The sequence below is a fragment of the Solanum lycopersicum genome, chromosome 11 (genome assembly GCF_036512215.1).
Source record: "Solanum lycopersicum chromosome 11, SLM_r2.1".
Taxonomy (NCBI): Eukaryota; Viridiplantae; Streptophyta; class Magnoliopsida; order Solanales; family Solanaceae; genus Solanum; species Solanum lycopersicum.
The window spans coordinates 27,871,316-27,887,815 of record NC_090810.1 but is presented as its reverse complement, the minus strand read 5'-3'; the positions used below and the strand labels follow the sequence as shown (position 1 = coordinate 27,887,815).

General features: G+C 39.0%; 1 protein-coding gene across 1 annotated transcript; it reads right to left on the bottom strand.

The window, feature by feature from the left end:
* Nucleotides 1–12,331: 12,331 nt before the first annotated feature.
* LOC138339337 (uncharacterized) lies at nt 12,332–12,652 on the bottom strand. Its single transcript, XM_069290929.1, has one exon. The coding sequence runs from the start codon at nt 12,650–12,652 to the stop codon at nt 12,332–12,334; it is 321 nt and encodes a 106-aa protein (XP_069147030.1).
* Between the last annotated feature and the right edge of the window lie 3,848 nt (nt 12,653–16,500).

Here is a 16,500-nt window from a genome sequence, read left to right as displayed (position 1 = left end):
TCACAGGTTGCGCAAATCCCAGGCAGAGTCGGATTTCTGGTTAAGTTTTAAGAGACGTTTTTGACTATTCTTGCCTTAATTATAAAGTTCGTGGATTTATATTAATAACTCAAATTCTTGAGGGGTTAAAAGAGGTAACCCTAAGTTAATTAGTGGGGTATTATTGCCATCTTTTATTCTTAATTATATACTAATTAGGGTAAAAGAAAGAGGGTTGGAATAAAGAAAATAGAAAGAACAAGAGAGAGAGGGAGAATCGAACGAGAAGGGAGAAACAAAGCTTGGAGAAAAATTTGCTTGCTCGATCACTAATCTTCGGTGGAGGTAGGTTATGGTTTTCATGCTTTCATAGTAAACTCTTAATAGAAAATGATATGTATTGGTAGTATTGTAAACCCTACTATATGCTTAATTGTATGTTTGCATGAATATGATTGTGTGATTGTGATAAGATGAGCATGATGAAAATATTGAATCCCAAATCTTGAAAGGAAACTTTAATATACATTATTAATAATGATGCCTTGGTATAGAAAAAGGCTTGATGAATTAAAGTAATGGGATTGATGATGCCTTGGTATAGAGAAGGCCTGATGATTTACAGAATGATGTAGGGGATCGGGTGTCACGAACCGACACGTAGAATTAGGGGATCGGGTGTCACGAACCGACACGTAGGATTAGGGGATCGGGTGTCACGAACCGACACGTAGAATTAGGGGATCGGGTGTCACGAACCGACATGTAGAATTAGGGGATCGGGTGTCACGAACCGACACGTAGAATTAGGGGATCGGGTGTCACGAACCGACACGTAGATATAGGGGATCGGAGTGTCACGTACCGACACAAGAGGAATAATGAATATGAGGGATCGGAGTGTCACGTACCGACACAAGAGAATTAAAGATAATGAATCTTGAAAGATGTTAATATACTCAATCTAACGAACATAATTCCCAAATGAGTATGGTGTTGAGGCTTGAGCCCTCATGGATGAACTTGATGGTACTTATTGATGATTATAATACTTGTTGTGGCTACATGTTGAGTTTTATAGTTGATTTACAATAATATTGATATATACTGTTCCCTATTTTGAGTTGGCCGATGATATCTACTCAGTACCCGTGTTTTGTACTGACCCCTACTTTTATGTTTTTCTTCTTGTTATTTGTGGAGTGCAGCAAACGTGCCATCGTCGTCAACTCAACAGTAATTCAAGCCAGTCTTACTACATCGGAAATTCAGGGTGAGCTAATGCTTCTAGCTTGGACTGGATCTTCTTCTTCAAGTCTTGATGCCTTGAACTTCCGGCATGGACTAGCTTCTTATGTATTTTTAGCTTTTAGAATACTCTTAGTTTAGTCATTTGATCGTAGATGTTCTTGTGATGATGACTTCCAGGTTTTGGGAATAATAGATGTTGAATATTGATAGTTATTGAATTGATTTTATTAATGAGTTAAGTCTTCCGCATTATTTTCTGCTGTTATTACATTGAAATGTTAAGGTTTAGATTGGTTGGTTCGCTCACATAGGAGGGTAAGTGTGGGTGCCAGTCGCAACCCGGTTTGGGTCGTGACAAACTTGGTATCAGAGCCTTAGGTTCGTTGGTCTCATCACACAAGAACAGGTCTAGTAGAGTCTTAAGGAACGGTAGGGGGACGCCTTTACTTTTCCTTGAGAGGCTATAAGACTTTAGGAAAATTTCACTCTTTCATTCTTTCTTTCGTGCTACTACTTGAGTCCAATTGGTATCTAGGCGATACGAATTGGTATCTGACCATCTTCACTCTCTTTCGCAGATGGTTAGAACTAGAGCAACGACTACGTCAACACCAACACCGGCCAGACAAGAAACAACTGAGCCAGCCACTGGGGCTGTGGCTCGAGGAAGAACAGCGGCGAGGGGCCGTGGAAGAGGTCGTGGGAGGACGTCCTCTAGGGGAAGAGGACGAACACCTAGCCCATCTGATACTAGGGCAGTGACTCCTCCACCGACTGAGAAAGTGGTAAGAGAGGGTGAGGAAGGGAAGAATGAACGAGTGCAAAATGAGGAATTGCCACCCCAACCTACCCCAGAGATGATCAATCAGGTTCTCGCTTATCTTAGTGGGTTGTCTGATCAGGGTCAGGCACCTCCAGTGTTTTCTGCGCCAACACCTCCGGTTTCAAAAGTTCAACATGCGGCTACTATGGCTCCCCGCATGGATGTTCCATTGGACATAGGCACATTTCCACGTCTGACTACTGGGCCTATAATGACAAATGATCAGCATGAACTTTTCAGTAAGTTCTTGAAATTGAAACCTCCGGTCTTCAAGGGTGCTGAATCGGAGGATGCTTATGATTTTCTGGTTGACTGTCACGAGCTACTACACAAGATGGGTATAGTAGAACGGTTTGGTGTGGAGTTTGTGACTTATCAGTTTCAAGGGAACGCCAAAATGTGGTGGCGGTCACATATCGAGTGTCAACCAATAGAGGCACCACCTATGACTTGGGCCTCATTCTCTAGTTTGTTTATGGAGAAGTATATCCCCCGGACTTTGAGGGATAGGAAAAGGGATGAGTTCTTGAGCCTAGAGCAAGGTAGGATGTCGGTTAATGCTTATGAGGCTAAGTTTCGTGCACTATCCAGATATGCCACTCAACTCAATTTCAGTCCTCAAGAGCGGATTCGCCGGTTTGTGAAGGGGTTGAGGTCAGAATTGCGGATTTCGGCCTTACAGATAGCGGCAACGGCAAAATCCTTCCAAGAGGTGGTAGACTTTGTGATAGAAGTGGAAGGAGTGAAGCCAGACGACTTCACCACAACATCGACATCAAAAAGGCTTCGAAAGGGAGGTGAGTTTAATGGTTCTTACACTAGAGGACAAGGTTCGGGAAGTTACTCAGTCCGACCAATTCAGTCTTCACTACAGACTGTAGTTGGGGGACCACCTCAGACCGGTCAACACTTCTCCGAGGGGCATATGATCGACTCCAAAGAATGTTATGGATGTGGGGAGATTGGACATATTAGGAGAAATTGTCCCAGACCAAGTTACAGACCCCCAATAACTAGAGGTAGAGGTGGTCATGGTAGAGGCCGTTTTTCTGGAGGGCGTGGTGGTCGAGGTAATAGTGGTCACCAAAACGGCAGAGGTAATGGGCAAACTGGGGCCACTACATCACAACATGGTAGGGGCAACGGACAGACGAACGATAGGGCCCATTGTTACGCTTTCCCTGGGCGGTCTAAAGCGGAGGCATCTGATGCTGTCATCACAGGTAATCTTCTGGTTTGTGATTGCATGGCTTCTGTATTGTTTGATCCTGGATCCACGTTTTCTTATGTATCTTCCTCATTTGCTAATGGCCTAAATTTACATTGTGAATTACTTTATATGCCTATTCGTTTCTCTACTCCGGTGGGTGAGTCTGTGGTAGTTGAAAAGGTATATAGGTCTTGTTTGGTAAACTTTGTGGGGAGCAACACTTATGTAGATTTGGTTATCTTAGAAATGGATGATTTTGATGTGATTCTGGGTATGACTTGGCTTTCTCCGCTATTTGCAATCTTGGATTGTAATGCTAAAACGGTGACGTTAGCCAAGCCTGGGACAGACCCGTTAGTGTGGGAGGGTGACTACACTTCCAATCCGGTCCGCATCGTCTCCTTTCTTCGTGCTAAGAAAATGATTAGTAAAGGGTGTTTAGCTTTCTTGGCACATCTCAAGGATGACACTACCCAAGTACCTTCGATTGAGTCGGTTCCAGTAGTTCGTGAGTTTCTGGATGTGTTCCCTGCAGATCTTCCTGGTATGCCACCGGATAGGGATATTGACTTCTGTATTGATCTTGAACCCGGTACTCGCCCCATTTCTATACCCCCTTATAGAATGGCTCCCGCGGAGTTAAGAGAGTTAAAAGCGCAACTTCAAGAGTTATTGAACAAAGGCTTCATTAGACCAAGTGCATCTCCTTGGGGTGCTCCGGTTTTGTTTGTAAAGAAGAAGGATGGGAGTTTTCAGATGTGCATAGACTACAGACAACTGAATAAAGTAACTATTAAGAACAAGTACCCTCTTCCCCGCATTGATGATTTGTTCGATCAGTTACAAGGTGCTTGTGTCTTCTCTAAGATTGACTTGATATCCGGTTATCATCAATTGAAAATACGGGCAACGGATGTGCCAAAGACTGCTTTTCGAATGAGGTATGGGCATTACGAATTTGTAGTGATGTCCTTTGGTCTTACGAATGCCCCTGCTGCGTTCATGAGCTTGATGAACGGGATTTTTAAGCCATATTTGGACCTCTTCGTGATCGTATTTATTAATGATATATTGGTATACTCAAAGAGCAAGAAGGAACATGAAGAGCATTTGAGAATGGTATTGGAAATGTTGAGGGAGAAAAAGCTTTATGCCAAGTTCTCTAAGTGTGAGTTTTGGCTAGATGCGGTGTCCTTCTTGGGGCACGTGGTTTCTAAGGATGGAGTGATGGTGGATCCTTCTAAGAATGAGACAGTGAAGAATTGGGTAAGACCCACTAATGTGTCAGAAATAAGGAGCTTTGTTGGGTTAGCTAGCTACTACCGCCGATTTTTCAAGGGATTCTCTTCTATTGCTTCCCAATTGACGAACTTGACTAAGCAGAATGTCCCATTTGTATGGTCGGATGAATGTGAGGAAAGCTTTCAGAAGCTCAAGACTTTGTTGACTACCGCACCTATCCTTACCTTGCCAGTAGAGGGTAAGAACTTCATTGTTTATTGTGATGCATCCTATTCTTGTTTGGGTGCAGTACTAATGCAAGAGAAGAGTGTGATTGCTTATGCTTCAAGACAATTAAAAGTGCATGAACGTAACTATTCCACTCATGATTTGGAATTGGCTGCGGTAGTGTTTGCATTAAAACAATGGAGACACTATTTATATGGGGTTAAGTGTGAGATCTATACGGATCATCGTAGCCTACAGTATGTCTTTACTCAGAAAGATTTGAACTTAAGACAGAGGAGATGGATGGAGTTACTAAAGGACTACGATATCACTATCTTGTATCATCTGGAGAAGGCGAATGTTGTAGCGGATGCTTTAAGTAGGAAGGCGGGAAGCATGGGAAGTCTAGCTCACTTGCAAGCTTCTAGACGCCCATTGGATAGAGAGGTTCAAACTCTAGCTAATGACTTGATGAGATTAGAAGTAAATGAGAAGGGAGGATTGTTGGCTTCGGTGGAGGCAAGATCTTCCTTTCTTGACAAAATTAAGGGAAGACAGTTCGATGATGAGAAACTGCGCAGAATCTAAGATAAGGTATTGCGAGGAGAGGCTAAGGAAGCACAGATCGATGAGGAAGGTGTTTTGAGAATCAAGGGAAGGGTATGTGTACCACGCGTCGATAGTCTGATCAACACTATTCTGACAGAGGCTCATAGTTCAAGGTATTCTATACATCCGGGCGTAACCAAGATGTATCGTGACCTAAAGCAACACTTTTGGTGGAGTAGAATGAAGCGTGACATTGTGGATTTTATTGCCAAATGTCCAAACTGTCAACAAGTAAAGTATGAACACCAAAGGCCCGGAGGAACACTTCAGAGAATGACCATTCCGGAATGGAAGTGGGAAAGAATTGCAATGGATTTTGTGGTTGGTCTTCCGAAGACGATGGGTAAGTATGACTCCATTTGGGTGATTGTTGATAGGTTAACTAAATCTGCTCATTTCATTCCGGTCAAGGTGACTTACAATGCAGAAAAGTTAGCCAAACTTTACATCTCGGAAGTGGTGCGATTGCATGGGGTTCCACTATCCATCATATCAGATAGAGGTACGCAGTTTACTTCTAAGTTTTGGAAAACATTGCATGCAGAATTGGGTACTAGGTTGGACCTTAGTACTGCGTTCCATCCCCAGACCGATGGTCAGTCTGAGCGAACGATTCAAGTGTTGGAGGATATGCTTCGTGCGTGTGTGATAGAGTTTGGTGGTCATTGGGATAGCTTCTTACCCTTAGCGGAGTTTTCATACAATAATAGCTATCACTCAAGCATTGATATGGCCCCATTTGAAGCATTGTATGGTAGGAGATGTAGGTCTCCCATTGGTTGGTTTGATGCGTTCGAGGTCAGACCTTGGGGTACTGATCTCTTGAGGGATTCGATGGAAAAAGTGAGGTCTATTCAAGAAAAGCTTCTAGCGGCGCAAAGTAGACAAAAAGAATATGCAGATCGAAAGGTTAGAGACTTAGAGTTCATGGAAGGTGAACAAGTCTTGTTGAAAGTTTCACCCATGAAAGGGGTGATGCGGTTTGGTAAAAGGGGTAAACTAAGTCCAAGGTACATTGGACCATTTGAAGTACTTAAGCGAGTGGGGGAGGTGGCTTATGAGTTAGCCTTGCCTCCAGGGTTGTCCGGAGTGCATCCGGTATTCCATGTGTCGATGTTGAAAAGATACCATGGGGATGGAAACTACATTATCCGTTGGGATTCAGTTTTGCTTGATGAGAACTTGTCTTATGAGGAGGAGCCTGTTGCTATTTTAGATAGAGAAGTTCGCAAGTTGAGGTCAAGAGAGATTGCATCCATCAAGGTGCAATGGAAGAATCGACCGGTTGAAGAAGCCACTTGGGAGAAAGAGGCGGATATGCGAGAAAGATACCCACATCTGTTTAAAGATTCAGGTACTCCTTTTCGCCCTTGTTTTCCTTCTTTTGATCGTTCGGGGAGGAACGATGGGTAAATTGGTATCTAATGTAACGACCCGTTTAGTCGTTTTGAGCAACAGACTTCAATTCTGGAAAAACTGGCAGAAGCGACGGACCCCACGACGGAACGTCATGGGCACGACGGACCGTCGCAGGGTCTCATTTCAAAACACTTAGAGAATCTGAAATTGGGTACTGAAAATCGACTCTCTGAACTTTGTGACGGAATGGCAGGACGGACCGTCACAGGTGTGACGGACCGTCACAGGTGTGACGGACCGTCACAGACCCTTGGTGGAAATATTGGGTCTCTGAACTCTGCGACGACCTGCAGGACGGACCGTCGCAGGCACGACGGCCCGTCACAGGTTGCGCAAATCCCAGGCAGAGTCGGATTTCTGGTTAAGTTTTAAGGGACGTTTTTGACTATTCTTGCCTTAATTATAAAGTTCGTGGATTTATATTAATAACTCAAATTCTTGAGGGGTTAAAAGAGGTAACCCTAAGTTAATTAGTGGGGTATTATTGCCATCTTTTATTCTTAATTATATACTAATTAGGGTAAAAGAAAGAGGGTTGGAATAAAGAAAATAGAAAGAACAAGAGAGAGAGGGAGAATCGAACGAGAAGGGAGAAACAAAGCTTGGAGAAAAATTTGCTTGCTCGATCACTAATCTTCGGTGGAGGTAGGTTATGGTTTTCATGCTTTCATAGTAAACTCTTAATAGAAAATGATATGTATTGGTAGTATTGTAAACCCTACTATATGCTTAATTGTATGTTTGCATGAATATGATTGTGTGATTGTGATAAGATGAGCATGATGAAAATATTGAATCCCAAATCTTGAAAGGAAACTTTAATATACATTATTAATAATGATGCCTTGGTATAGAAAAAGGCTTGATGAATTAAAGTAATGGGATTGATGATGCCTTGGTATAGAGAAGGCCTGATGATTTACAGAATGATGTAGGGGATCGGGTGTCACGAACCGACACGTAGAATTAGGGGATCGGGTGTCACGAACCGACACGTAGGATTAGGGGATCGGGTGTCACGAACCGACACGTAGAATTAGGGGATCGGGTGTCACGAACCGACACGTAGAATTAGGGGATCGGGTGTCACGAACCGACACGTAGATATAGGGGATCGGAGTGTCACGTACCGACACAAGAGGAATAATGAATATGAGGGATCGGAGTGTCACGTACCGACACAAGAGAATTAAAGATAATGAATCTTGAAAGATGTTAATATACTCAATCTAACGAACATAATTCCCAAATGAGTATGGTGTTGAGGCTTGAGCCCTCATGGATGAACTTGATGGTACTTATTGATGATTATAATACTTGTTGTGGCTACATGTTGAGTTTTATAGGTGATTTACAATAATATTGATATATACTGTTCCCTATTTTGAGTTGGCCGATGATATCTTCTCAGTACCCGTGTTTTGTACTGACCCCTACTTTTATGTTTTTCTTCTTGTTATTTGTGGAGTGCAGCAAACGTGCCATCGTCGTCAACTCAACAGTAATTCAAGCCAGTCTTACTACATCGGAAATTCAGGGTGAGCTAATGCTTCTAGCTTGGACTGGATCTTCTTCTTCAAGTCTTGATGCCTTGAACTTCCGGCATGGACTAGCTTCTTATGTATTTTTAGCTTTTAGAATACTCTTAGTTTAGTCATTTGATCGTAGATGTTCTTGTGATGATGACTTCCAGGTTTTGGGAATAATAGATGTTGAATATTGATAGTTATTGAATTGATTTTATTAATGAGTTAAGTCTTCCGCATTATTTTCTGCTGTTATTACATTGAAATGTTAAGGTTTAGATTGGTTGGTTCGCTCACATAGGAGGGTAAGTGTGGGTGCCAGTCGCAACCCGGTTTGGGTCGTGACACTCAATTTGCAGAGGTTTATTTGTGGGGGTTTTTAAAAACTCCACTATAAAATATTTTGTAGCGTTTAGTTTAACCCCTGTGATATAATTTATTTTGTGACGGTTTTACTATGGAGGCTTGTGATAGCCTCCTTAAATTGCACCAATTTGTGAGGTTTTGTGAACGCCACAATTTATTATAATTTGTAGCGGTTTTATTATGAAGGTTTGTGATAACCTATGAAAATTACATCAATTTGTGAAGCTTTGTAAATGTAACAATTTTTTACAATTTGTTACACTTGTACAAAATAGGAAATAAAAAAAATTAATATAGAACCACTAGAGAAAACAAGGTAATCATGGAAAGTAAAAGTACAACTGATTATGTGCATTGCATGTTTAATTAGAATGAGAAGAACAAATTAAGTTGTAAATTGAACTGCGGTATCAAAGTACAAATAATTAGATATTTAGGTTCATTCTTTCAAGAGAATGAAATGATAGATTAAAATGTTACTTCTATAATATGTAATTGAACAGTTAAAATAAAATATTTATTGAGATATTATGTGATATATATATGTACATATATATATATATGTGTATATATATATACACACACACTAATGTAAAAGGTAAATTTATATGATGACAATATATGATAATAAACACTAGGTTGGTAAAGTTTAATATATTTTCATGAGATGAATATTTTGATGAAGTGGATGTGCAGTCATACAAGATTAGATAATATTTAAAAAATAACAACCTTCAGCATAAGGTACTAAAAGCACGTTTTGACTTTAAAATGAGAACCCCTTTTAGATGATTTAACTATCATTTATTAATAGTAAGGTTAAGATGTCAAAATATGAATATAATTAAATTGTGCATCTACATTTTAATATTTGAATGTGGCAAGGTATCATTTAGTAATAATAAGATTAAGATGATTTAGGTATCATTTATCTAAAAATTAATGAATATAAATATATTAAGATGTGAAATTCATCTAACATTATATCAACAATATATTATTATGTTATACGTTTCATGCCCCGAGCCTACACCCTTGACGTGGTCGGAACCCAATAACCATTGTCAGCCTTGAGCGGACCCTTGGCCTAGTTTTCTTAACTCAATGGAAGATTTAACTCAATCATAAAATAAGAAACATTCGCAAAGGAATTACTTAAAATAAATAGTTTGGCCAAAATGGTACTTAAATCTCATGATAAAATATCTGTAAAATAAAGAGAGACTCAAACAGAACTATCTTACTGAATATATGTCTATGAAGCATGTACACTACTTAGATGAATGTTCATACAAACCCCACAACATTCTATAAATGAAAAGACTGAAAGCAATAAAAGAGTCTTCCAAAATGCAAGGAGGATCACACTGACTCTGAGTATTCAAACTGGTTCAACGAGGCGCTGGATGTTGATCCTAGTTACCTGCATCTGCATCAGAAGACAATGCAGACCAACTGGCATCAGTACAATGAATGTACGAGTATGCGAGTTGAAATGCTAAACAACAACTTAAGCCCGATAAGAATAAGAAGAAACTTACTTTGGCTCTGCTCAAATAATGAAATAATGAATTTAATATAAAGCAATAAAAATACATGCAATATATATATAGAAAGCTTTGAAAAATAGTAAAACAACTTAGTTCATGAAAGAAGATGCAATAACAAACTCAATTTTACTTAGCTATGAAAGTAATATAGTTTCTAGGTGAGATTCTCTAACCGACAACCATAACTATGAGCCTAAACGATGGTATAACGTCTTACCTCACGTCACAAGAGGACCGCCTTATACATTGCCATCAGTATAGAACCTGAACTACTAAGTGGATCACTAGTCTATGATAAAAAGCACTAAGGAATCATCTAAAAAGTATGACCCGTTTTATGTCCATGTCGGCTACATGGTTTATTGGGGCCTATGTTAATATGATCTTGCGACCCCATATCAGTTCTCTCCCAAAATACTTAGCTCATATGTTTTAGAAACAACTTCTTCTCTGGTTTGAGGTAATTTCTCAAACTTACCTTTAAAAGCTCTCCTAGAAATCATAGTTTCCTTTTTACTAAAACTAGTTAAAGTCTCTGTTGGAAGTCCAGCTTCGTTTTTTTGCTCAAAATGTGAAAACATTTGTAACTCTTATGAAAAAATTAGTTCTCTTATAACTTTTGAGAATCGAACTCAAATATTTACTCTTTGCTTAACTTGCAACTTAACTCTTAGGGAATGCTTCATTCCCTTATAACTTTTGAGAAATAATTCAACTCTTTTATTCTTTTCTTAACGTGTAACTTGACTCTTAACTTCTTTGACTTTGATCCTAACTTTCCTTGAATTGGACTATGGATTTAAAGTTATAATATGAGTTCTTTAGTGATTTTTAGTTGTTTAGAAATCATTTGAAGTAATTAGAATCATTGGAAGGTGTTAATGTACCTTAGAAGGACTTACAAGAGCTAAACAACGAAAACTCTGCAAAAACGCCGACCTGGGCACGTTGGGGGAGGTGCTGGTTCTGACGCACTGGTGGTGTGCGACACCAGGCCTCATGTGACTGAAGCCCTCTTTTGGCGCACTGCAGGTGCGACGCGCCTGGCCTTACTCGGGTGCGTCTGACAAATTTTTCAATTCATTTTTCATCTCTAAACCCTCCAAACCTCCCTAATTCTTTCGCCAAACACTTAGGATCGTTAATATCCTCAAGACCTAATAGATCTAACTCAAAAACAACATCAAAACTACGAATCAACATCAATGGGTATTCAATTAACTCAACCAAATAAGAATTCGATAAGATTTATCAAGAATTCACTTCTAATCATGTAACCAATTCTAAAACCACATAATTGAAATAAGATTGGTGTGTTTATGAATTAACCCAACACAAAAAATCTCACATACCTTGATAGGGATCACCCCCGGAAAATAACACTCGCAAAACCTTGGCGTTCTTGGCGAATTCTTGATCTTTCACCCTTTTCCTTCTCTCCTTTTTTCTCCAAGACCTAATCATAAGAGGACTTTTTTATCTGAACTAAAACTTATTTTTCCCCAATTAATTCCCTAAAACGTAATAGGAAATAAATGGGTAAAAACACTAGTTTTCCCTTTCTTATATCTGGATTGAAACTTCCTCAATCTAACAGCCCAACTTCCGAAAGGCATATCTCCCTCATATGATATCGAAATCAAGCAAACTCAGCATCGTTGGAAAGATCTTTATCTCTAAATCACCCTAAGCTAGAAGTTATAAAAATAAACAAAACTCACTTTCTTAACTTAAGAAATTTCAAGATTCTTCCTTTTCTTTCCAAAAGTGAATAATTTTAGTTTCTTAGCTTATTCTTGGCTATTGCTTGTTACGAGATGTTACAATATCTCCCCCTTTTGAACATTCGTCCTTGAATGAGATTTTCTTCACTAAGATACGAATAGTAACCACAATTTTTAACACTCAACAATCAAAAGTAAGTAACACCATGCTTACTCATAGTTTATAAAGTAATTAGAAGAGAATTAGAACCTTGATCTACATTCTCTCCAGATTCAAAGAGATGTGTATATCTTTTTTTCATATCCTCTTCAGCTTCCCAAGTCGCTTATTCAACAAATTGGTTTCTCCAAAGGACCTTGACTAACGCAACCTCCTTTGTTCTCAACTTGCAAACTTAGCGGTCTAACATTTGAACTGGAATCTCTTAATAGGATAGGTTATCCTTAATCCCAACATTTTCAGTTGGTGCAATAAATGAAGGATCACCCATGCACTTCTTCAACATGGAGACATAAAATATCGGATGAACCGCTTCTAACTCTTGTGGTAGCTCCAACTCATAAGCTACAATGTCAATTCTCGTGGATATTCTATAAGGAACTATATATCGGGGACTAAGTTTTCCCTTCTTAACAAACCGCATAACACCCTTCATGGATGAAACTTTAAGATATACCCAATCATCCACCTCAAACTCCAACGGACTTCTCCTAATATATGTGTAGGACTTTTGACAAATTTGCATTGTTTTAAATCTTTCTTGAATCACATTCACCTTCACCTTCAACTAGATCTTTTCCTATCAACTCTGCTTCACCAACTTTGAACCATCCAGTAGGAGATCTACATCTTATCCCATATTGAGCTTCATATATATCCATTTGGATGATCGAATGGTAATTGTTATTGTAATCGAACTCAATTTGAGGTAGGTGATCATCCCAATTCCCCTTGAAATAGATCATGCAAGCCCTCAATATATATTCTAAGGTTTGTGTAGTACGCTCCGCTTTCCTTTTTGTCTGAGGATGAAAAGCAGTGCTTAAGTTCACCTTTGAACCCAAACCTTTCATGAAAGACTTCTAGAACTGTCTAGTGAATTGTGCACCTCTATATGAAATGATTGAAACTGGGACTCCAATGTAGTTTCACCACCTCTTAAATGTATAACTTTGTATAATTGTTTGCCGAATGAGTGGTCTTTACCAGCAAGAAGTGGCTGATTTTTCATTCTATCGGCAATCTTCCAAATTGAATCATGTTTACGAGACCTTGGTAACCCTATCGTGAAGTCCATACTAATCACCTCCCACTTCCATTCCGAAAGTTCTACATTCTGAGCCAACCCTCTAGGCCTTTGGTGTTCTACTTTCACTTGTTGATAATTTGGGCATTTGGCAACAAACTCAGCAATGCGCTTCTTCATACCTTCCCACTAACATACCTCTCTCAAATCGCGGTACATATTTTTGGAACCTGGATGAATGAAGTATCTCGAACTATGATTTTCCTCCATGATCCTCTCTTGGAGTTCATCAACCCTAGGTACACACAATCTACCCTGATACTTTAGCACATCATCTCTCCCTTGTTCAAAAGTCAATACTCTTTGCTTATGAACATTTGTTTTTGAAGCCAATAAATGGTCTTGATCTTGCTTCTCTTTCACTTATAACAGTAATAATTACTCAGCCCCAGTGGTCACTAATATCCCTCCTTCTTTGGAATCCATAAGTTTGACTCCCAGACGTGCAAATATGTGCAATCTTGGGCTAGCTCCCTCTTTTGTTCCTTAACATGGGTGGTGCTCCCCATGGATAACTTGCTTAAGGCATCAACAACCACATTAGCCTTACTTGGGTTATAGAGAATACTCATGTCATAATCCTTGAGTAATTCTAACCACCTCCTTTGTCTGAAATTGAGCTCTTTCTGGGTGAAAAAATATTGTATGCTCTTGTCATCAATGAATATATTGATGTGAAAACCATACAAAAAGTTTCACCATATTTTCAAGGCGAAAGCTACAGCAGCCAACTCTATGTCATGGGTTAAATAATTCATCTCATGAACATTCAACTATCTGGAGGCATAAGATACAACCTTGCCGCTCTGCGTTAACACACAGCCCAAACTAACTCTTGATGTATCACAGTACACCACAAAACCTTGAGTACCCTCTGGTAAGGTCAAAACCAAAGAAGAAGTCAACCTCTTCTTCAACTCTTGAAAATGTTTCTCATAAGCATCAGACTATTGAAACTTGAGTGTCTTCTGAGTCATCTTGGTCAAAAGGACGAGATAAATCAAAACCCCTCAACAAAACTTCTATAGTAGCCATCTAAACCCAAGAGTTTCTACATTTCTGTTGGAGATGTGGGTCTTGGACAACTATGAACTTCTTCTATCTTTTGAATATCAATGCTAATCCCATCACCAGAAACTATGTGGCCCAAGAATGCCACAGACTTAAGCCAAAACTCACACTTGGAGAACTTGGCATATAACTCTTTATCTTTCAAAGTCTGAAGAACTATCCTGAGGTGATTATCGTGATCTTCTTCATTCCTTGAATAAATTAGTATGTCATCAATGAAAACGATAACAAACACATATAAATAAGGTTGGAAGACTCTATTCACAAGATCCATGTATGTTCCAGGTGAATTGGTCAAACCAAAAGACATTACCAAAAACTGATAATGGTCATATCTGGTTCTAAAGGTTGTCTTTGGAATATCATATTCCCTAACTTTCAACGGATGGTAATCTTGATCTGAGATCAATTTTCGAGAATCAGGAAGCACCATGAAGCTAGTCGAAAAGATCATATATCTTGGAAGATGATACTTATTCTTGATGGTACCCTTATTCAATTGGTGGTAGTCTATACACATCCTAAGGGAACCATCCTTTTTTCCTACAAACAAGACTGAAGAACCCCAAGTTGAGATACTTGGTCAAATAAAACCCTTATCTAGTGGATCTTCAACTTCTCTTTTAACTGTTTTGACTCTTATCTTGTCATTCTATATGGCATAATAGAGATAGGACGAGTATCTAGAATGATGTCTATGTCGAATTCTATTTCTCTCTTAGGAAGGACTCTAGTTAGATCATCTAGAAAGACTCCTAAAACTCTTTTACTATAGGAACTGATTGAAGGAAAGGTACCTTAGTACTTTAGTCATTAACTCGAAATAAGTAATAGATACAACCTTCTGAAACTTACTTTCTCAGCTTAATGTACAAAATTAAACGACACTTAGGCACTCTTGAACTACTACTCCACAGTATGATTGGTTCATTAGGAATCTCAAACTTGACAACTCAAGTTCTAGAATCTATTGACACATATCAGGCAAGAAGTCAGTCAATACCTAGAATGACATCAAAATCTACCATGTCTAACACCATTAAATCAGTCATGGTGTTCTTGTGATTGATAGAAATAGGACAAACACGATAGACTCTTTCCGTTAGAATAGACTCTCCAATAGGGGTAGAAATCTACACATAAAGGTTCACAAAGTTTCTCAAGAAGAATCTCAAACAAATTTGTAACATAAGGAGTTACAAAATATAAACTTGTTTTTGGGTCTAACAAAGCATAAACATCAAAATTAAAAACTTTGATCATACCAGTAACAAAATACATATGGAGAGTTCTCTTGCTTTTGGCGGCTAGTGATTACATAGAGACGGTTTGCCTCTCCACCAGTACCAGAAGTGGTTCATGTAGGTGCAGCCCTGTCTAGTGGAGAAACTGATGAAGATTGATCTCTATTGCCTGGATTTCAACCACCATGCTTATTATTAGGACATTTTTTCATGAAGTGACCCTCTTCACTACACTTGAAGAAACCTGGTTGGTCATCTTACCATAAACCCATAACTCAACCCAATTAGGGGAGTAACATCATTACACAATGATAACCAATAAGATAACAAGTCCAATTGCATCTCTATAACATGATTCAACACTAGATCATAGCTTAAGACAAGATACATAGGCCAATTTCACAATATAATTCATAACCTAAATCACATCTTAAGAACTAACATGATAGACCTATAATTCATCTTAATTTATTCATAATAATACCATAATATAGTAATCTAATCAATAACCAAGTCAATTGAATGATCACAATACAATATAGATCAAGATCACAACCTAGGGTTAGGGGTAGACGATCATGTTCTTCAATTTATACCAAACCATCAACAATTACCATAATCAAGTTAAAATACATGTTAATATATTCAATATAACCTAAATAAATCATCAACAACTCAATCCATAACTTCAATTTTGTATCACCACTTACCGATATGGTTTCTACCACACCTACCACATGCAGGAGCCCAACTACCTCCTTGTGTCATACTACCTTGGGACTGGGCTGGTCTAGCCTTGAAGTTCTATGAATTCTGGCCATTATGCTCAATTATGTTTCTGGGCGCAGGTGCACTAGCAGATGATGGTGCATGCCCCTATTGTTTCTGAAATTGTGGTCAATTTGAACCACCTTTCTGCTGCCCAAACTCAGCCCAAGTCTTGGATTTCTTGTTTCTACACTCTTCCCTATC

Bases quoted from the DNA above. Each gene is read 5' to 3' on its own strand.
- LOC138339337 (XM_069290929.1), bottom strand. From the start codon at position 12,652: ATGCAAATTTGTCAAAAGTCCTACACATATATTAGGAGAAGTCCGTTG.